The sequence below is a fragment of the Trachurus trachurus genome, assembly GCF_905171665.1.
Source record: "Trachurus trachurus genome assembly, chromosome: 5".
Taxonomy (NCBI): domain Eukaryota; kingdom Metazoa; phylum Chordata; class Actinopteri; order Carangiformes; family Carangidae; genus Trachurus; species Trachurus trachurus.
This window is the reverse complement of record NC_139896.1, coordinates 28,975,458-28,999,575: the sequence shown is the minus strand read 5'-3', so window position 1 is coordinate 28,999,575 and position 24,118 is coordinate 28,975,458. Positions and strand designations below refer to the sequence as shown.

General features: G+C 42.8%; 1 protein-coding gene across 1 annotated transcript in view; it reads right to left on the bottom strand.

Annotated features, from left to right (window-relative positions):
* The window catches only part of bsnb (bassoon (presynaptic cytomatrix protein) b), a gene marked incomplete at both ends in the record, with an annotated part of 82,619 nt that overhangs the window by 40,893 nt on the left and 17,608 nt on the right, over positions 1-24,118 (bottom strand). The window contains one exon of the mRNA XM_083972240.1: positions 11,135-11,965. Within this exon, the coding sequence (XP_083828366.1) occupies positions 11,135-11,965 (831 nt within the window). The remainder of the gene's footprint in view (positions 1-11,134; positions 11,966-24,118) is intronic.

Sequence of the window (24,118 nt, the reverse complement as noted above, 5' to 3'; positions counted from 1 at the left end):
CTGTACGGAGCTTTCAGTGGCTGCTGGTTATAAACGATTCTTTCACTGAGTCAACATCATGCTCCATTTGCATGATGAAATGTTTTAGAATTAAACATCATTTGTAAAGGTTACAATTTGTGCTACGCATCGCCTTATCTGCAATTTCTCATTATCAAATTTTCATAATGTGCTAACCGCGTCGTTTGCTGCGTCGTGTGTTTCACAGAAAGCTGAACCGGTATAAAGTTCCTGCAGACTGTTAGAAAGGTCTCTCTCTGCACAGTGTCTGACTGTAATTGCCATGTCACAGCTGGGATTATTACAGAATGAGCTCATGAGAGTGCTATTTTTTTCTATGAGTGTACCATAATGTGTGTGTGTGTATCCTGTGGGCACGCGTGGCTTTTATTCTACACGGGACAATGACTGCAGAAAGGTGACACAATCAGTAGGTAAGCAGCAGACAGAATGGAGAATAATGGCCCATATGTCAATGTCACAAAGTTATTTAAACACCAGCCTTACTACAGCTCTGTGCTGAGCGCTCCTTTGTGACCACGGGACCAGAGCCAGGCTAGACCGCGGATGAAATGTATTTTGCTGACACATCACCAGGATAATGTTAATATTTAACCAAAGTTGGTCTGATCCGGCTTAATATTCTGTGAGACGAGGCGGTGTCTCATTGAGTAGCTGAAAAAGCATGTCTGGGCTGAAAAGACAGGTGTAAAATGAGGGAATTCATCTGGTATGAGCCGCCTGAGGAGTTCCACTCGTGAGAAAACGTCTAATATGAGAGTCCAGATGTGTCTCCTGAAGAAATAACTGCAGGTCCAGTGTTTTAATCACATGTGATCTTGATGTTTCAAATACAACCAGGTCCCAACAGTCAAAGTCAGAGCCTGATACAAAGTGACACCTGCAGCAGAACTAACATACACCTGCATGTATACATATCTCCTGCATGAACACACAGGCATCAACACACGCTGACCTTAAGTGACGTGAGGAATCAAACACAGCTCTCTCACTGCTCCACGCTGCATGAACTATTCATAATGTTCTCCCTCGCTGAATTATTAATGAGCTATGTTTTCTGTTTCGATATGCTTTTTTTTCTACACTTCTATGAGAAATTCAGTCCTGTTACTAATGATCCACACAGGGCCTGGGTTTGGTTATAAACAGAGGGCTCACTTTTATACCATAATAACAGACATGCAGAGTCAGATCAGAACGCCCGCCCGAGTACGGGTACAAAACGAGAGGCAGATGGGAAAATCAGCACTGGAAAAACCATGTTGGCCTGTGAAACTGTTGGAAAAATAATGCACTGTGTCAAACACTTCTATCTTTAATTAGAGCAGCCATGTCAAACTCATTTTAGGGCCTTTTCACACCTGAAAGTCTGAACCAAGGTCCAAACCAAGGTTGGTGTTTTTGCTCCATTGTCTACATTTGATCAGGTTGGTTCTGGTGGTTTCACTCTGTGTTAATGCGAGCGCACCGAAGAACTGCTTACATATTGACGTCATGTCCTCGTTACCTACGTACGCTGCGTCTCCCTGAACTTGAAATAGATTGGTTTGTAAACAGGCGTGCGTATGATGTAGTCGTATCACTAAAGCTCTCCTCAAATTAGCTAGTTAGCAAAGTAGTGATGTAGGAAAGTCTGCATCGTGGCAACATGAATAAAATTTTGATGTGAATGTATATAGAGACGTTATCAATACGTATTAAGTTTGTTTATCTGCTAATCGATGTAAACACAGTTAACATTAGCCAGGCTAACAGGGGCTAACGTTCATATCAAAACATATTGCCGTCAAAACGTAGTTGCCAGTCACAGCGATTACGGTGAAGACGGCTTCCTTTTTTCTTTTTTCAGCTGAGTTTAGACATAGAATTGTTGCTAATTAGACGGACCACGTCGGGTCCGATGTTCAACACCCGCAGGTCGGACCGGGTTTTAATTTTTTTAGGGCTGGGACTCGATTAAAAAAATTAATCGAATTAATTAGAGGCTTTGTAATTAATTAATCGCATTTTAATCGCATATAAATATTTGACCTGAGAACAGTGAGAAGCATTTTTTTTTTCACATGGATTTTAGTATACCATTGAATGACTGAATACATAAGCTTAAGCATTCAAGGTGGTAGCTACTTAACCAAGACCAACAGACTAGGGATGCAAATTATCGATTAATTCATTAATCGATATTTGATACATACAGATTAAATGGTCTTTCCTTCCAATACACTATGATGATTACTGTAGTATTTAACTAGGCTACTTAAATCACAGTAGCATAAACTGATTTGTTGAACTCAGCCTGATGTAAACATTAATAAAACTCAGTAACCAATCACACAGGCAGCTCCATGTTGTCCCTGTGTGATGTTCAGGGACAGGTCAGGACAGTCTGAAGACAGAGCTCTGAGGGTGAAGTCCTATCATAATGAGATGAGATGCACCTGTGACAGTGACAGGTCATAGATATAGCGCTGCAGCTGAGCAATTAGCGCTATATAGCGCATTTAGCGTGCGCCCGTGTCTGTGTATCTATGTGCAGGCAGAGATCAGAGATGGTGTTTTAAATAACCATACTAGCGTTTCACCAGCTCTCGTCAGCCTCTCAAACTGCCGCCTCTCTCGCGTGCGGGCGCACCACACGTAGACACACGTGAGAGAAAAAAAAAAAAAAGTTTTGAAATTTTTTTCTTTTTTAATAAGTGCGATTAAAATGCGTTAATTTTTTTAACGCGTTCATTTTTGTGTAATTAATTAATCGTAATTAACGCGTTAAAGTCCCGGCCCTAATTTTTTTTCTACGTTTATAACTGTAGCAGGCAGCAAAAACAGGAGCAGCTCCTATGGGCTCTGATTTCTTTGGAGGCACCAGAGTTGAACCAGTTAAGCACGGCTACTGTAGCTGCCTCCGAAATACAGCAATGTGTTACCGTGGCAACACCGGAAGTTAGGGTGAAATTATCATATTTGATTTCTAATTGTTATTTTATTATGTTTACATAAATTTATGATGAAACCTATTGCAGTTTAATTCATAGTTCTGCTTTCAAAATTCATTGAAATGTTTGAATTAAAATTGTTTGAGAGGTCACTTCCTGTCCAAGTAGGCTAATGTCAGATGTGTCAGTGAGAAAAAGAGAGACGAGAGGAAAAGAGGGAGGACTGTCTACTACTGGCTAAGCAGGCGTACACGGTAATTATTCTGAATATTGAAACTTGTGTACCCATGTATAAGAAACTAATCTGTATGTGAAATGTGTTTTATTTTGCTACAGTTTTCATGGTGTTCCGTAACTTTGTGGAGAGAATAAAGTGGTTGTGGACATCAGTAAGAGGCGTGAATCTTTTAACCAGGGTAGATACAGCTACGCTCTCTACTCTTTTTCAATTAAATGCATTCAATCCCTTTTTCTTCTTTGCTCCATGCTCCTGTAATACTCCCACTCCCAGTCGTCACAGTCGTGGTAAACACGTTTTTTTGTCCTCGGAGGCCACCATCACTTTGCCGTCAGGAGGGGTGAGTGCGAGTGAGCGAGTAAGAGCTGCAATCTAGAATCTGAAAGCTATGTCACGGTTTTACGCCCATTTTACACACTGGACCTTTAAGATGTTTACATTTCATGAACTCCCCTTTTACAAAACATGATGGACAACCTGAAATTTGGTAAGGCAGGGTTGGAGATCCTATTCTGGAGCATTTTTTGCAAAATTGTTTGAAATCCTCTTCACACACACGATTGCAACCAATAATTGAAATGCTTTTTCACAAAATTGAAAAAAGGCAGTCACGTAGGATGTGTGGGACGAACAATCTTGTAAAAAAAAAAACAGCATCCAGTCATCGTGAATGTGACGTTAAAGTCAATTGGATCGTGATGTGTCAATAGAGCTGCCATCTCTGTGTCTAGAAAGAGCTAAGGCTGCATCTCCTTCAATAGCCTGTGTGAATGGACACAAAGACAGAGAGATTTAGGGATGAGGATTGACGTGTAGTGTAGTGTAAGTCAGGTAGAGCAGGAGACACTCCAGTGAAAGCATGTTATGTTCTATTTACAACCAAACTCGGGGGAGTTAATGATGACACAAGGTTGGTTTTAATCTCCTTGAGAAGTCTAATGTGGGAGGAAACAGTCCCAACACAAGGACATCTTATTTACTCAGAGCCACACATGACTTTCAGCACTAATTGATGTGAAATATTCAGCAACATAACAAACAGTCGGCTTCCTCTCACTCATTATCTCTGATTCTCACTCTCCTTCCTCCTCCTCCTCCTCCTCTTTCTCAATCTATCACCTCTTTCCTTTCTCTCCTCCTCCGTTCTTCCACCATCGCGCACAGACGCTGGCACTCATCGTCTCATCATCACAGATTAAAAAGGGGATAACTGTTTGTTTTTTTTGTTTTTTTCATATGATACAGCTCTGCCTAATTTGCTCTGAATGAATTATGCATTGTGTCACTCACAGTGTGACAGAAAATGTATTTCCATGCGTATTTCCATTTCTACAAGCTACAGATCATCTATAAAGTCATCACTACTGTTACAGGAAATTCCATCAAAGGATGTCTATCAGAAGTGATGCTCAATTGTGGCATCGTAAACATAATCGTACATAATAAAAGTGATTTATTTTATTTTCACGTTGAAAATTATTTTTTGTCATCTGTGGTAAATAGATAAACCCTAAGAAGTCTACAAAAAAGTGGCAGACATACGTTTTTATAGAGACTGTTATTGTATTTTCTGTTAATTGCTTTAATTACTTTGGCACAGAAGCAGCAGCCATCTCTTCCTATTAGTGGAGCTGTGAACATCACAGGGGGACTTTGTTTACTGTAAACAGTTTTCTTCTTGCAGCTGAGAAACAGCAGTGTTTGGGTGCGAGGTGACATTTGATCTGGGTGAAAACAAGTCTGAACATGTTTGCTCCTGATGTTTTAAAGATGAAAATCTGGTTGTATAATTTTTTTTTTGAATCTCAATTCTGTGAAAATACTGACACAAATTCTATAAGAAAGGTAGAGACTGGAGTTCTGTTCGTTGCAGTTTGTAAACAAAACATTCAAACTGGGCCCCTCCTCTCGGGCTCAACTGTGTAGACTCCTGCCTCTGACAGCAGCAGTTGTCAGAACTGCAAAGGAAAAGAAATACAGTCTGAGTGAAGCGCTGGAGCCGTGGGCCGATACCCGACCGTCACCAATAGGGTTGCCACCTTTGAGTTGTGAAAATAAGGGACACTCGACCAAATGTCGACGGGGGAGGGGGGGGGGGGGGGGGGGGGTTGACACGGGTCAAAAGGCCACACTTTTCATGTAGGCCTATGTATTTTGTACACGTTCAACTTCTTGTATTAACACATATTTTAAACTGGAATGGGGGCAGGTACAGTGCACCTCATTGACTTGACGTAGCTAAGGCCAGGACGGGCTACTTGTTTGATCCAAAACATAAAGTTGCAATATCCCACTTAAATATAATAGTCATACATATTAATGCCTATAGCCTGTGAAGAGGCTGTCACATGTTACACATGAAATGATTCCTCAGAACAGCCTAATAGGCTTTATGCACAGCTCCACTACTTCCTGAACATTTAAACAAGTTCCTTTATTTCCTGTATTATTGGACAAACTGATTAATCCAGGTGTGTCTGACCTCAATAGTCAGAGAGCTGGCCAGCTTAATGGGAGGACTGGATGGTTTAAGTTCAGGAAGTAGTGGAGCTGTGCATAAAGCCTATTATTAACAGTGATTTACCATGGTTTGAAACACATGCAAATCAAATAAAAATGCATCTGCACAAAATGATCAGAAATAACACTGTGCTAATGTTCAGACCAGTTCAAGGCCAGCTGCATAGGCTACCAGCAACAGCAGGTCAGACGAATAAACAGCACCCAGTTAGTTTGCTTTTGTTTATGTAATAATAATAATATAAAAGCCTAATATAAAATCAGCCCAGTGCTTAAAGCTGTCGCTTCAAGTGGAGATTTTTTTTTTTCCATATTGCCCGTTCATTCATCATCCCGTTAGACTGAAAATAGGTTACAGTGGGTTTTTTAGGTGCTGTAGCTACAAGCAAATCCCATGTTGTCTCTGTACAAAGACCTTTTTAAATGTGAAAACAGAGTAGACCTACTCAAGATTTGCGTTTAAGCAACACATAACAGGGCGGCGAAATATGTAGATAGCCACATTAAAGCAATACTTACCTTTCTGGAACTTTTGCACATTTCTTTGTCTAAGTTAAAATGCTATTAATAATCTGATGATACATTAAAATGTAAGAGAAACCCAACAGGATTAAAAACTCATAATTTTTTCATTCTCATATAATTCTGAGAAAAGTCTGACCAATAATATTATTCGGTCCGATTAATAAGATTTGACGAGCGACCGAACCTACTTAATATGTAATCACTTTGTGCACCCCTCTCCTCCTCTCCCCCCTCCCGACCAGGAAGAACGCTTATTGACAGAGCAGAGTAGCAGGACATGAGCAGAGGAGACTAGAGTCACAACACACAAGAAAGAAGGTTTTTGGAAATAAATAGTTTTTTAAAAGACCAATAACTGCAGCTGCAGCTGGTCGTGGAGTTTCATGTCTGATACTGTAACGTGATCAGCCCCGAGTGATACGTAAACACAGGAAGTCACATCATGTGTATAAAAGATCCAGTGCTAACGGCTAGGGGGCTAGGCTACTGTTAGCTCTGTGCTAACAGCTAGGCTACTGTTAGCTCCCTTAGCTCTGTGAGTTCTCAGCGGTCCGGACCCGGTGGAACTCCGGACCGGCGCGGCTCGACTCGGCTCGGTCTGGATTTATTTTCGGCCTGAACCAGCGCATCAGGTGGCGCTGGTCCGGCCGCCAGCCCGGCTCGTTGAGAACTGTAATCTGTAACAATCACTTCCCCTGCGTCTCCAGTAGCAGTAGGCTAACAACAGTTTATTATAAAACTCATCAGTCATCGTCACTGAGTCCGTTTATACGGTTTAAAACTCCGGTGTTGTGTTTGTTTGTGTTGTTCCCGTTTCACTCGCGTTCCTGTTCTGTTTACCGTTGCCATGCCAACGCATGCAGCAGGGAGGGAGGGGGCTCGTGGAGATGCGGCAGGAGGCAGAGGTGGGTGGGACTTGTGAGGGAGGTGGAGCTGTTGATTTTCAAATGTTTGTGCTGTGCTGAGTGAAATGCCAGATCGGTAAGTATTGCTTTAAGTTAAATTAATTTACCGATTATCCATCTTATTATCTGTCCTGCTGCGAGCGGCGCACAACTTCTTTCAGTGGTAACTGACTGTAAGGCTATAATGACCTCTTGACGCTCGGCTCAACAGCTGAGCAGCGTATCCCCTCAGCTGAACATCTGCAGGCGGAGACGTCAACAGCAGCGGATCAGCTGATCTCTCCCTCCCAAACGCTCCGTTCTGGACTTTCAAAGTAAAGGTGACGCCAGCTGAAAGTGTCCTACAGAGAGGATGATCTCTGTTTCGTTGTAGTTCTGACAAATGCTGGATCTTTACAGAACACGTGCGAAGTGATGCTGCATTCATGACAACTCGGAAATACGGGACAAAGCCCGTCCCGTATTGATTCAAAACGGGACGCACTATTTTATTTCAAAATACGGAACGATTCCGTATTTTAAGGGACGGGTGGCAACCCTAGTCACCAACAACAGGAACCTCCATTGTTATGTTGTAAGGAGCAGGAGGGCCGTTGTGGTGAGCTGGGGGAGGGTGTTAGCGGCGGATGCTAACCGCTACCACTAGCCGAAGTTAGCATTGAGCTAGCTCACCACAACGGCCCTTATACTTGTTACCACTGGAGGCTTTAGTTGTCGGTGACGTCCAGGTGCCTGTCGCGGCTCCAGCGCTTCACTCAGACTGTATTTCTTTTTCTTTGTGGTCCTGACTGCTGCTGCTGAGAGAGAGACGTGCTAGCACTCGCTAACATCCGGGACAGCGGCTAGCGGGGCTAGCAGCCCTGAGCCCTCCTTCTCTGCTGCAGGTAGCTTCACCTGAGCTCTGTCATTGGCTGGAGAGAAAACACAGACTCTCTCGCTCGAAACGTCCCCGTGCACAACAAAACAGAGCAAAAGACCAAAATACAGGCAGGCGGAGGGGGTGCTGTGACACAGTCACCACCACACAGGACTAGAAGCCGGATTTAATTTGTCTAACGTTTATTTTTGGGCAAAAAAAACTCCAGGCTCTATCTTTAAAGGTATAATATGTAGGAATTACCCCCATCTAGTCTTCTTGATGTTGCATTCACGTGAAATTGGGCAGAAGTCAGACAGACAACAGACGCTGCATGTAACAGGATAAACAAGCGTCTATGTAAACAAGTGGTCCACCAGCACGAGGCAAAACAATACAGGCCTGACAATATGTTGTCATGGTGATGTCGTATTGTTTACCTGACCCACGTTTTACCGTCTTTCTCTTGTCGAGTAAAATGACATCTGGTTGGTTTGCCGACGGCGTCATTCAGATGCCTGACTGCACATGAATGCAACATCAGTGCCTCCGTCCTTCCTCACACTACACAGTGGTGACAGTTTTAACAGGCGCTACCTGGAAAACTTTCTCCCCGAGCCGACAGCTCCGGTGTGTTTCTGTGGTTACCTACGGTCAAGCTGCCACTGAACGTAAAAAATGGCGATGCAACATGGCCGCCTCAGTTCGGTGTGCCCCCCCTTGTGTAACGACTTGTAACAACTCATTCTAAGGTACGAGAAGGCTTTCGTTTGTATGCGGGTGTGATTCGACTTCAGTGAAATACGTTTATGAAAGCAATATTTGATTTTTGCTAATAAAAAGCCAAATAAATTACATACTGGGGGTTTAAGAGCACCACAGAAGATACAGATTAATTACTGTTGACAATAACAAAAGTACACAACCCTGCATCCTCATCCTTTCAGTACACTTCATTTTCAGTCTCTTCAGTTCGACAGATGGAATTGGAAAGAGCTTTCAAGTCAAGTTCAAATCAAGATGCTCTATTAAAACACATGGAGAGATGTCTCTGCCACCGCCGCCACGCCCTCGTTTATAGGGACAGATGCCCATAACTCTGCCCGCAACAGGCAGGACGGGACAAAGAAGAGGCGGATGCAGAGAAAGAGAAAAAGTTCTGAGAGATTAGAAGAGCATGAGGAAGATGAGTGTGCCAGGCAGGCTGCGGGAATCAAGCCGAGAAACCTAGATTCAAAGTACAAAGCTTCACACCATGCCCAAATGGTTCTCACCCAATCTGAAGCAGCCCCACCTGCCAGCTCGCATGGAACGACAACAAAAACTGTTCACGGGTTTGGAAAGAATGCACCTTATGGTGGTTTGAGTTGCAGATGGGGGGTGGGGGGGGGGGGGGGGGCAGTGGAGCAGAAACACAATGCGCTTAATAACGGAGACTCTCGTGAAAACAGAGCACGGGCAGTCTCAAAGTTTTTTGTAGACCCTCAGCATCTCAGCAGCCAAGCATGAAAGGGACGCCTGACAAACATATTATCTCTCTGTTTCCATAGCAATCTATGAATGGCCTGTGCTAGTGCCTGTGACAAGCAGATGCCTGGGAAGACAAGGCTCGCCCATAAAAAGCCAGCGCTCTGCAGAAAGCCTGTTATTACTGCTATCATTCAATTGGACTTGATTTGCATAATTAAACTCTGTTATTGCCTGGCTCTGGAAGCCACTAGCAAGTCTGTGTTCTTACCAACTGGATTCCCACCATGACAGAGGGACAAGGAAGCACTTAAGGGAGGAATATACCCTCAGCTGACCCCAGGATGTGACTAATCAATACTCAAATTATCTATTAAATTGATCTTGATCAGGCTCCATTTCCCGTAGATTGGTCATATATTTCTGTGCAGCTTCAGGGTAGAGCGCACACTGATGAGGTGAGTCACGGCCTGGACTTCACTGTGCTAACTACATGAAAGGCCCTGACAGAGCAGAACAGAGCCGGTCCTGAATGAGGAACACATAAAGAGAGAAAGACAAGAGGAAAGAGAAGAAGCTCACGGGCTTACAGAAAGCTGTGTGTGTACCAGCTGCATACAGACACCTGCTGCCAACTAATTCAGTTATCATGTTTTTCTGAACGCTCCCTCATATTACATATTAAAGGGATGGTTCAACATTTTGGCAAATTCGCCTATTGTCATAATTTCTATAGTCTTAGGAGTAGATTCATTACCTTTATTTGTCGGTGCAAGCTGTTTTTAGATCAGCGGGGCAGAGATGTGAGCTCTGCACGGTGTGCGGTATTTTCCCCTTTTCCTCATCAAACTCATCCAATACACAATCCAACAACTCCAAAACGCCCTCATTGACAAGTTGTGACCTGCACATTCACCACGCTATGAGATAATAATGGAACGTTAGTCGAGTTGTTTTCGAGTATTGCAACAGCTGATTGTAGCAATCCAATTAAAACTCTTTGATTTTTGTTTATTCTTTTCTCGTCTCCCTTCACCCCCAATATTTTTGTTGTCGCCCACCCAAACATGACATTCTAGTATAGGGCTGTCACTTTTTAGAAAAATGAGGTTCGAACGAATATCGAATGACCCCTAATTCGTTCGGATATATTCGAATACCAATGTTTTTGGAATTGTTGGATTGTGTATTTAGTTTGATGAAGGAAACGTGGAAATACTGTGCAAGTTGCGTCTGACAATTAAAGGTAATGAACCTACTGCTAAAACTATATGGATTATGGCAATAGGTGAATTTGCCAAAATGTTTAAAATATCCCTTTAATTTTGATAAAAATGTGTTTGGAATCACACTGATAAACTATGTACATATCCAACATAGCCGTTCAATGAGAGGATCCTGAAGAACCTCAGAGACAAGAGCAAACACCTGAAGCCCAGCTCTCGAATCATGCACAGAGGAATTCTCTGACAGACAGAGACCAGACAGCCACAAATGGATAATCACCAAACCGACTGAACTGCACGGTGACACAGCATTTCTCACAAAAACACATCAATAAATCATTTCATTTAGCAGAGCCATGGTTAGCCGGCCGGCTATTGCGGGACCAGATGACACTTTGTTCCACGCAGCTGATAGAGCCAGACAGATGGAATGGAAGCCTTACCTCGACTAGGTGTGGAGTGGGATTGAATCCACACATGTTGCACACTTGGGAGTGGCACTGTGTGCAGGTGTTGTAGTTGGGTTGTTCTTCTGTGTTGCCGATGTTGAGGCTTGTCTTACAGAGAGGGCAACAAGCTTTGGGCTTAGAGGGTTCTGGAGGAGGGTGGTGCTGCTGCTGCTGCTGCTGCTGCTGCTGCTGCTGCTGCTGCTGCTGCTGCTGCTGCTGCTGCTGCTGAACAGGGGCTCGAGGCCCTTGCTGTCCGGGCGGAGGTCCTGAGGGTTTACCTGCCCCAGGTCCAGGACCTGGAGGTCCTCCTGGTTTAGGGGCGGGTTTCGGGGGCTGCTGTTGGGGTTGAGTAGTCTCAGATATGAGAGTGCTGGCTTGGTTAAGGAGAGAAGCGCCAAAGCCAAACAACTTCCCAAACGTCTGCTCTGGAGGCGGGGGCTGTCGCGAGGGGGAGCTCCCCGCGCTGCGAGTTTGGTCCTGGCGGGGGTGCTGCGGTTGGTGGGCGGGAGAGCTGCGGGATAGATCGGGCTGTGACGGGGCCTTGGCGATGCCGGGCAGAGGGACGGCCCCCGGAGGGAGCCTGACTTGCGGGTGACCTGGGCCAGCTGGACCAGTCTGTTTGGGAGGGCCAGCTGCTGGCTGAGGATGCGTCTGAGGAGGGGGCTGTGTCGGGGGTGCAGGCTGACTCGGAGCATCAAGTTTGAGTTCTGGTTTGGCTGGAGTAGAGGGAGAGTGTATCTGTTGCTGACTCTTGGAGCGTGGCGTGTCCATGTCCATCCCCAGCGCCCTCTGCATCTGACAGTTCAGACACAGCCACTCCTGCACCTAGGAAGGAGAAAGATAGAAAACACAAAACAATGACCATATGCTGCGGTAATCTCCACCATTCAGGCTAGACAAGAGAATTAGAGAACAGGATTTAAAGGAAGAGTTCAAAATATTGGCAGATAAGCTTATTTGTTTTGCTTTCATGCTAAGGTTTAGGGAGCTTTTGGACAGAGATAAGCATGTTGTTTCCTATTTCCATATTTACTGTCCAGACACCAGAGTGCTATCAGTCTCCTGATGAAGGAATAAGTCTATTCCTTTTACAGAAGTGCCTTCCTTATTGGATTGATTTCACTTACAGTGTTGGGCACTTCAAAAAAGTAATTAGTTATATTCCTAGTGACTTTCCCCCCAAAAGTAACTGAGTTACTACATTATAAAAGTAACTAATTACCAGGAAAAGTAACTATTGCATTACTTCTTTTTAATAAAATGCTCAAATATGTCAAATTACTTGGACTCGCCCCCTAACCCCCTAACCATAACCCTACAGTAACTTCCTGTTTATCCGAAACTAACCAACTCGTCGTGGAGCCTGCCTGAGCAGAGGAATACTGAGTGAGTTGGTTAGTTCCGGATAAACAGATTTTTTCAGATTAGTTGATGGAGTTGAAAAATGTGTAGGCTAAATAACGTACACTTTAACGGGTGTATTGTTTTGTGACGGAACTTCTTGAATCGAGTAACGGTGCATTTTATTCAGAGTCGTTACTGAAAAAAGTAGCGCTGTTAGTAACGCTGTTACTCCTGTTACTGCTTACAGACAGACCACCTTAGATGATCAAACATTCTAAAATACTGGGGCGCTGAGTGGCGCAGTAGGTTGAGCAGGTGCCCCACATGTAAAGGCTACAGTCCTCACTGTAGTCGGCCCCGGTTTGAATCCCACATCGGGCGGCCCTTTACTGCATGTCAGTCTCTCTCAACTATCCAACTACCCAATAAAGGCATAAAAAACCCAAATTTTAAAATGTATATTAAAAAAACAAACAACCAAATTACTCTAACCAAGATGAGGTAAAACACAGATCTATCTCCTGGGTTTAGACTGGATCCCCCACTTAATGCTCATGTGGAAATCAGTGTATTGGTCTGTTTGTGTGACAGACTGGCTATCTTCCCTCCCTTCCTCCAATGCATGCTGGGATAGCCTCCAGCCAGATCTGAAAGGGAAAAATTAGGTTTGGAATGATTGAATGAAAGAATAACAGTGAAGGATGTAAAATATCTCATTGAGGCAGGATTTAAACATCCCTGTGCCTCTGCGTGGGTATTTATTGGTAAACATCATTTACCCAGAAACAAATGTGTGGGAAATAAAAGTGACAGATGTGGTGAACTCTGGACTCGTTCAATAAATCATAGCTGCCAATGGTTTTGTAATCTCCCCTCATGTCTTCTGTGTATCTCCTCTCTTTACCATCTATTACTTCTCTCTCATTACACGTGTTCCGATCCTCATTAAAATCCTCCCACCATTCTCCTCTCCTTTCTCCCACTGTTGTCTTCTCCTTTATGTCTCTGCTCTTCCTCTCTTCTTTCTTGCTCATTTTCTGAGCCATATAGACATAAGAAGGTGAAAGTCAGAAAGAGGCCATGGTGATGGCACATGGCCATATGTGGTAATTGGCATCCTGGTGCCTCGACAGCTGCCACTCTATTGTAGCGGTCTTGGACTCGTGGTCATTACATAATGCCTTAATGCATTATAAATACCGCCGGAGAAAGGGTGTGTGAGGGTTGTGGATGGGTTGGAGGTCTGGAGGACAAAGAGCAGGGTGAGAGGCCTTGGCCACCAGCTTCTTTTTTTTCCCTCTACCTGTGGTCAACACTGACTTTCAGCCTGTAAAGGAGGATTCAGAAAGGTTTCAGACAGCTGAGAGAAATGAAGGAGGATCATGGGAAGGCCGATGGCCAAGGGAGAGTGATTCACACTCAAGTTCACAAACAAGACTTATATGTAAGGCCTTTATTTTAAAGTTCATTGGAATTGCTCAAACCATTGCTTACAAATTCTGTCAGACTTTTGTGACATCCATCCATACATCCAGCGTCTAGACCAGGCACAGTGAGGTCGTGCGGAAAGGCCTGAGACCCAGGAACCAAGCCCAGAGCCTTGGCTGTGAGTAAATGTGACACTATCAGCATGCTGATCTGTACGCATGTAATAACCTGCACTGCTTTATTCGATTTTAATTGCATAATGTTATTGACTGCCTGGAGCATGGTTCCATATGTTATGTGTTAAATGCCTCTCGGACAAGCTAGCGGGCTGGCTGTCCCTTCACAGTATGGCTACATACAGTATTATTATGAGTCACCAGGCACTGACTCATTGCAGAGCTGCTTTTAGTTTAACAACAAAGCCTTGCTGTGAACATGCAATTTTGCTGTAACTTGATAAAAAAAGAATGAATAGTCATTTTATTGCACTTTATTATTCATTCATAAGTATTTGGTATATGAAGTGCTCAGGAAAACTGAAACATGGGTAGAGATTCAGAGGGCTTACACCTTCCCAATTCTGGTGTGTCTGATAACATCTCTGTGGTGTGGTGGCATCATGATTTTAAGTATGCGGTATCATAACTGCATTTGAACATGAAAATTGGTCAAAAACTGGGCAAGTTCTGGTTATTATAGTAGAAGATGCACCACAGGCTCATTGGGCAGCAGCGTTGGTCTTCTCAGTGCCTTGCAAAAGTCTTCATACCCCTTGAACTTTTCCACATTTTGTCACGTGGCGTTAAAACCACAAACTTTGTATAATGTACTACACCATGTGTGGTTTTCGTTGTCTTATAATTCTTCTTTTATATACCGGTATATACATATAGCAAGGGTCTTGCTTTAGAGAGTGTCGCCATCTTGCGCCGCCTGAACGCTAGATATCATGGTTTTCCCTCCATTTTACACACTGGACCTTTAATACTCACTGAAAGTCTCATTCTGTTTCCAGGCCTGACAGGCCACACCCAGCACCAGAAGTGTGAAGGTTGAAACTGGACTGTGAAACACTGCTTTTTTTTTTACTGCCATGGTAAAACAACATAATAAAGATATGACTTGATATAACTATTTGCTGCTTTAAAATGTCAAGCAACAACTCCAGCTGCCTCACGTCCTATCTCAGTGTGTCTCTAAGTCAGTCGGTCAGTCATTCAGTAAGTCACTGTGAACGTTGTAAGTCACAGGCTCAGCAGCATCTTAGCCTGCTGCCTGGTCCCCTGCCAATCCTCAGTATAAGGAGTGATGAGTTCATGGTTTTTACTGTCAATCAGGGGAAAGTGAAGGGCTGAGAGTAGAGGTGAACCATGGGGACTGTCAGAGTAACACTGACTGGAATAAGCTGACACCATTCTGCAAATCAGATATTCAGAAGCTTCTTTTTCCGTCACTGTTACTGTCCTTGATTTTTTTTTTCTTTCTAAATTAATTAGGATAATCATATTAAACCTTCCATTGAAAAATAAAATTGGAGACAGAAAAACAAAGAAAGCAGCTACAGGGAGGGCAAGCAACTATTTATCAATTTCATTGTGTCTGCTTGCCTCCGCCTCATCTCTCCATCTCATTCCTCCCTGCGTCCCCCCTTGTTATGAGGCAATCATGTGGATCTTTATGAAATCTGATCTGTATCAGCAGAAAACAAACGCACTGCACGCTCGCTGTCTCATGCCCTGCTTCTCCATCAGTTCTCGGTTGCGACCCTCCATCTTGTTCTCTCCCTCGCTCGTCTTTCTTTCTCCTTTTTATCTGCATCTCTTACATCTCCTCCATCTCTACTGCTCATCTCATCAATACGATTTTGATGGCTCTCATCCAGCCAGTCTTTCATACATGGATCTAAATCCTCTTTTAGCTTGCTAGATGCATGTGTGTGTGTGTGTGTTTGTGTACAGTGGTATGATACACGTCAGAGGTCATGATCTGGGACCGGATCCCACAGTTCTGCGAGAACTCAGCGTTTGCCAACAGAACGCCTGAGCGCTGTGGTTTCACTAAGAACGCCCTGCTGCCAGAAATAGATCGTTTTAGAAGCAGGGACCCACTGAGACTTGGATATGGATCAAACAATGAGAGCAAAGCATCTTCCGCAACACTCACATACATGTTTACATTTTGAATTTATGCTGATTTGGATAAGAACTGGATTATTTCTTGTCTGTACTGACTTGAAAGCAAAAAAAAAAAAAAAAAAAAAAAAACTAAAGGGCTGAAAAAGAAACAGAATCCTGGATGCCCACAGCTGTATGACCAATAAACAAATAATCCCATCTGCTAATGAAGATCATGCTACACAGCTGAATGTTTCAGAACAGCTATTAAATGAGCCCTGTGATGATGCTGTTTTCTCAGCTGCTGAATTAGTTCATTAAGCAAGACTGTTCAACTAAAATGTACTGAGCAGCCAAAACAATTCAATGCATTTTTGACACGTATTAGTGTGTAAATAATACCATTAAAGGAGACATATTATGCCTTTTTTTTTTATTAAAATGGTCCCCAGGTGTCTTAAAGACATGTCTGTGACATGCTTCGGTCAAAATACCCCAAGGATCAAACATCACAGCTCTTTTCATCCGCCCTAATTTGGAGCCGTGTCTTGTCAAAATTAAGTCAAAATCAATATGACTGAATTGTAGGCTATATGAAAGGCTATAGCCTTTAATTTGAAGGGCCAGATACAGGAAGTCGTGACACTCACTCGCTGTCAGTTTTGTGTTTTTTGCGGGGTTTTTTTTACAAGGCACGGCAGGTCTCTCTCTTTTTTTTCAAAAGCGACTTTTACCGATCATGATGCGAAGCCTGCGGAGCCAGTTCAGGCAGACAACTCAAGCTGCGCCCATCCTTGTAATAAAACACGGAATGTCCAGACACAGGTAAGTTGTTACTTCTGACTTTATCCAGGAGCTCTCGGGTTCATGTACACAGCATACAGGTGAAGACTCACGTAAAAGCCCCTCCCACTGCCGTAACACCCACTAGAGTAAACATCAACAGCTACGTTACGACAGCCGTAAAGCAGAGTACCGTAAACACTCTAATACTCTGACAATCCTGATCAGCTGATCAGTCACATGCCCTCCTCCTCCAAATAGGGCGGGCTATTTAAACCCCCCAGTTTACCTGCTCACCCCTGGCTATGCTGCTGCCGCTGCTATTTCCTGCTCTGCTGCCTTGCTGCTGCTTTTGTATACATCTCGCTGCTGCTGCTGTTGCTGCCGCCCATGAGGTTTTGCAAACCCACCTCCTCCCTAGCATCCACCTGTGGGCTATGTCTCTATGATCCCCGGGGGGGTCTGCTTCATTCCCTGTCATGTCTGGCAAACCAGATCATTCAGGGAACGAATAACTGAGACAGAGCCTGACGCCAAACCTGCTGCAGCCATGCTCAAGGATACCTATGCTGTGCTTCAGCTTGCAATGCTTACAATCAATCCTGCTGCAACCATGCTCAAGAATATGCTAACTATGCTGTACTTCAGCTTGCATGCTTATACTCAATAAATGATTTCTCATTTCAGAGTTGTCTGACTGAAATGCTGTTACAGACGTTTCTGGTTTGGAGACTCTGACGTAAAGGTACGTATCAGCACTGTTTTCAACAATTAGCGGGGGCCCCGTCCCAAAGCACTACTGTGTTTATTGGTGATAAACAGGCATACTACCGGTAATAACTGTAAAACCAGACCGGCTTGTTGAATCTCGGACCCAACACGGCCGGACTCAAGAGCATTAATTCACAACCCGACCGCTGAAAAAAAAAAAGGAAAAAGAAAGCCAGTGGCACTAATCACCATAAATGACGACTACTGGTCAGGGGCAGCCCTAAAAGACATGCAGCTTAGCTAAACTGGCAACTAAAAAAACTGCCTGTAGGTGTACATGTAAGCGTGAATGGTTCTGTGTCCGGCCACCACCCTAAAAGGATAAACAATATGGGTAATAAATGAGAGAATTTAATTCAACTGATTAAGTTTCAGACTCGTGGTGTTCTCCATACCGGCTCACTGCCTCACTGGCTTATACTGGTACTGGACAAGTGGCCGTAAGCCAGCTTGTTTGTACTGTCACATCATCTGTCATGTTTAACTTTTTTTAAACTGATTATAAGTGAAACTATGGGTGCTTCCAAATATATAACTCATATAACAGCATCAGAAAACATTAATAACTCAGATGTAGCACTCACTGTACTAGCCCACAATGAAAGACCCAGTGACTATGCTCAGATCTAAAGTTAAAAAATAGCAATACCACAGTGTATAAATACTGAGCTACAAGATGCATCACCATCTGGGTCCTTATCTGTTACCACTATATGTACCGTCCAAGTTATTAGTTGATTATACTTCAAAAGCTACTGATATTTTATTTATAGTAACTAGTCACTAAAGCTGTTAGATAAACAGAAGAAAGCAGAGAATACAATATTCATCTCCAAAATGTGGTGGAGTAGCTCTCTACAGTAACATTAATGGTACCAGTATTTCTAAAGGTATAGTACTTGAGTGTATGTAGTAGAGGGGCAAAACCTCTGTTTGTAGTTAATAATATATTATGTCTTTAAATGAAGTAATGTTTCGGACTGACCTAAACAACAACCCTGTGGCCACAGAACGGTCCTCTCAATTATACATTCAACAAGTGAAGGAAAACAATGACAGCTAAGAAGGGAGGAGGAAAAACACACACACACACATACACACACGTGAGATGATGTAACACTGCACTGCATACATCACACAGGTGCGCAGTGTCCCACTTTTTCTTCTCCGGTTCGCCTTTGTTGACAGGTGTGAGACATCACGCTGTCCATCTTTCCCCGGGAACGCTGGGTAAGGAGGAGTAAACGCTCCGAGACGAGAGTCCAACTTAGGCCAGAACGAGAATGCAGACAGAGACAGAAGCTCTGCCTCGGAGATCACAATGCGGTATCGCCATGCAGTACGTACAGCAGCTGAGCACTGCAGTTTGGGGATCAGGATGCTTAGGATGCAACCGTTTATCAATTCCTTGCAAACTGGGCCAATAAAACACCCAAAAATTCCTCCAAACATCTCTTCCTCCCCTCATCAGTCACTCTCTCTCTCTCTCTGCCTCCGTTCAGCTCTGTTCAACAAGGGAGTGAGCTTCATCAAACTAGTAGAAATTAATTTGGGGGCAAAATCGCTGTCAAATTCCTGTGTGTGTGTCTGTTAGCAGGTGCTGGTGCAGCGTCAGGCGCAGCAGGGGAGCCATGGTGTTACAAAGGAGGCTGGAAAGTAGCTCAGAGTGGTAGTGCATAATATTAAATTTGGATATACAGTACAGGAGATGGGCGTAATATAATGAGCACCACAGCAGTATAATGGGCTGCCATCCCTCATCCCTGCAAAACATGTAAAGCTTTTGATATTCATTTTTCGTTGCGGCCGAGCCTCAGAGATGTTGACTGTGCTCAGCTGTTGTTGTACTAGAGTGAATTACTGTAAAGGTACTAGCTATTACTGAATAATAGAATGCAGCATAATAATAATCATATGTGACCGATGTTGTTCTGGTCTGCCCAGAGCAGGTTTCGAACTCGAGTTTCCCACACCACGGGCGACGATGCTAACCGTTTCGCCGAGAGGTCAATGACCACTTGGCAAGTGGAGTAGCACGTCTTTTATGGGTGAGTGAGATAAATTTCAGTACCGCTAACCGCCACACACTGTCGGCTTTCCTTACTGGTACCTCGTGACTGTGGCTATACCCGCGGACCTCTGTTACATATAGACACCACAAAAATATGTACGTATACACAGGTATTTTTGATAAGATTAGATTGTACAGCTGTTTCGGTCCTGCAGAAGAACTACAGCAAAGGCAAAGTGTAAATGAAGTGATCTGATGTGAAAAATGTACAATGACTTGACAAAAAATTCTCAATGTAAAGAAAAGTAAAGAAAACCAGTCCTAAATGTTGGTAGATTTAAAAGAAAAACACAAAACCTAATAATAAGCACAATCTGGGTTAAAAGCAAAAAAAAAAAAAAAGAGCAGTATAGATTTAGCCTATTGACTTTGTACAGAAACGTGCAATAGCTCATTGTCAATGTGAAGCACCGAGAGGAAGAAGACAAACAAATCACCTCATTATCTCACAGGGATCTGGAGCCGTACTATACACTGCTGACACACACTGCAGTCAGGTTGATAATTAAACTAATTAAAGTTCCCAGACAAAACAACTGTCAAAAGTGGCAGAGTGAGAGCTTTTAATGTGTCTCTTCTGTCCTACTGTATTACAGAAGCCGGCCTAGAGAAATGGACTGCAGACGTTCACGTGGACACGGGCTGACGAAATGTAATGAGTCCGTGCTGGAGATCCGATCCAAAATGACTATAGTGAGCTGGGACTTTAAATGCAGTGAGTTATGGAGTAATAATTACACTGGTGTCCCAGATTTAGTTGCTGGCAGTTCTCATTGCGAAAATATTTTGGTATATGCAAAATTCAGCATGTAGTGTCTCAGTTGGATTCCTGACCCAGTTCATAACGTTTGTCCACTTAAAGTCCCAGTTTGTGAACACGGCCTCATCAACACTGGCATCCAAACACTGTCATATTTCATATAGATTCACATACTTTTCCATTTTAAATGGTTGGATGTTGCCTATGAAGTCAGACTGCTCAGGTATTGATATGAGTTCAGTCAGGACTAGTATCTTTGCCCTGCTTACAGTACATTCACTATTCTCATCTGTCTGTGTCACACTTCATAAATTGTTCTCCTCTCCCCTGCTGTCAGCTGTTTTGGGTGTGTTTGCTCTGCTGTGAGCCTTCTCCACTTCTACCACCTCTGGTCCTCATATCCAATCAGGCCAAGCCCGTCATCCTTCCTTATCACATCCACATTCACATCCACTACTGCTCTTCGTATCTCCACGACCACCACCAGTGACTTCTCACAGCCACAGCCTCATTTTCACATGATGACATCATGGTGTGGTCTAATTACATTTCCTCTCTTGTTTTCTACATGGCAATAAAAGTGTATTAGTTTAACATAAATGAGTCTCTCTTGATTCAAATATATTTACATCATAGCTGCAGTATATCACAGTGATATAAACCGTACATGCTGTGCCAGAGGGCATTCTCTTTTTTTTTCCTGAAATGGTACAGCCTCAGTCACAAACTCACCAAATGTTGCTGTTGATGGGAAGCCAAGAGTGAAATTCTTATTTGTCCTAACAAATAATTAAACAGCTCATTGCTCTCTGCAAAATCTTTGATAATTAGCAGCTCAGTCTCATAAGCAAAATGGTTATGTTTCTGTGCAGAATGTGTTTTTTTTTAATTCATTCATTTTCCTCCCTTCCTTCAGACATTCATCATCTTCAGGCACGCACTGGACAGACGGACAGACAGATAGACAGACAGATGTTTGACCTCAGAAAGGTAACCAAGCCACTTCAGAGCAATAATCATTCAAGATCAAAAAAGCATAAGAAAAGAAAGCATCACAAACAAAAGGACTTGGGGGGCCTGAACTAGAATAGTATTTCCAAATATGAAACATAAAAACTCTTTGTGTGAGAGTAGTCACATCCTCATTCTCTGCTTTAAATCTTCCTCAGATCACTCGTGACAGATATGCCATCTTTTGTTACTTCAGCACATGAAAATCCTTCAACTATTAGTGACAGATCCATAAAATAACCGCATTGTCTTCCACTTTAGATCTGAATGCCTCTGAATCTCTTGTGCCACATAATGCAAAGTTAGAGGGGGATTAGAGATGTCTGATGCTAAATATTTGAATTAATTTGGGAGGATTAGGGAGTAGGCTCCGGCTCCCTTGAGGTATAATGGACTTATCCTTCACTAATATGACCGCATCATTTTAGTTTAAGTTTTATTTGTTTTTCATCGAACTATCATTTGTGCTTCGGATACGAAGAAATCGGAACATGGATCATTTTGGAACCGAAGTGTGGTCGGGCGGTCTCAGTTCTAAAGAGTTCATGAACCCTACAAACCTGCCTTCAAGTCACAGAATGTTTACCTAAACACCATGGAAAGCCTGTTCTGTCAGATTGTGTTATTGTAGCAGCTTGTAAAAATCAATTTTTGGCTTTGGGATTAGAACCTGGGCAACATCACCCCCCACCCCCCACCCTCCACCCCCTCTGTTTGAGAAACACGCAGCTACCTCTGACTCTGTGTGGTAACCTAACCTCACAGCTGCACATGTGCTGTTTCTGCAGCAAAGAACTGGAGCGTTATTCAACTGACTGACCACTGACGTGACTCATCTACTAGTCACAGCTAAAAAACCCTTTTAGACCAAATATACTATTTCTGGACTACACTAAGGTTCTAAATTTACCCACATAGAACAACCTGAACAACCTTTTCTTTTTTTTTTGAACACTTGGGGGCAGTGGGGGAAGCTGCAAACACAACATTAACATATTATCACCTTATAAAGTTGTTCTGGTGAATGTGACAGCAAATTGTTGGCTATTAGCAACTCAATGTGCAATACTATAAATATTCATTAAGGTCGTGTTGCTGGCCACCTGGCAAACGTTGAGGTCAGAATTCATTTTTCCTTGAAGCTCGGTTTTCTCTCTCTCTATATAAACTGATGGTTCTCAAAGTGGGGTCCGGGGACCCCCAGGGTCCTTGAGAGGGTTCAAGGGGGTCCCCAACTGTTTCTTAAAATTGTACCTATTTTTCTAGAATTTTTTTTACTTTTTTCACTTTTTTTTAAGAATTGTTTTTGAGAAATTTTACTGCTTTTTTTCTAGAGAATTTGTAACTTTTTTTTATTTTTATTTTTTTTAAATCTTACAATTTTTTCCAGAAATTTCTCTACAATATTTCCAAAAAATCACGCCACTGGCCTTCATTTGAACGTAAATTGACTAAAAAAGTAATGTTCTTCAGTCTCAAACATTTGTGTATTTCTGGTGTTTGCTTCAAAATTTTGTCCAATGGGGGTCCATGGTCTAATTTGTGTCAATTTAGGGGTCCTTGATGTAAAGAAGTTTGAGAACCACAAATGCTAAACTATGTTCATCAACTAGTCGCTAACTTTGGGGCAAGATATTCAACTATGATAAGACTGTTTATTACAAGCCAAAGACATGAAAAGATATAGCTACACTTCCTGTCTCCTTAGTGGGCGTGGTCGGCTGTATCCTCACCTTGTGTTGTAAATGTGTGGGTGGATAAGTTGTCTGTAGGGGAAAGTAAGCTAATTATATTTTTTATGATGACATTATATATGTACACAGCTAACAATTTAGCATCACAAAAATTAGTAAACACAGGTGTTCGCGAACGTTAGTTGGCGTTACCAAGGAGATCTGTGCCAGATCTGGCGAGAGTGTGTTGTTGAGACAGAGACAGTTCCTTTTCTCCTGATTCTTCCGTCTGAAATTTGTCCATTTTAGTGTCAGAATGTGCAAAAGATTAAAAATGAATCCAATATTTACTTCAGTGACTATGGAGCAAAAGAATCGAACATAATCTGATGCTCACGTTCACTTCTCCCATTGAAGTCAATAGACTCCACACCTGCTGCTGGTCTCCTAACGGGGCGGGGTAGCGGCAACACCCACGTGACACAGATACAGGAAACTGACTCATAGTGGGGCGTCTTGTTTATAAACCATCTTTGCTTTTACCTCATTATATTTGTTGCTCTTTTCCTGCCTCTTTTTTTATGTTCATTTGTTTGTAGTAATCTTGCCTACAATTATTTTCTGCATCTATTTACTTTTTTCATTTTCATTAATGGTCATTCATTAAAAATCTGCTGTGACTCTATCATCCTGTTATACCATGCCCCGTTACACTGTTAAAATAATAATTGTTAAAAAAAAAAAAAGAAAAAGAGGAAGGATGACCAAAACATTCAAGCTGCTAAATGATGCTGAATATCCTCTGTAAAGCTGAAAGGAGCTGTAGAGACTAGTGATCATTTCTGTGGTATCACTGTCACTCACAGTCATGTAATCCATTTCTAATATAAAACCACTGAATAGTGCAGCTAAAACATCAGGACATGCATTAATACAACATCCATATTAATTAAACACTAATTCATTGAATCTTTGTTGGGATTTTCAAAAGGTAAAATATCATTGGCAAAATAGATATCACAG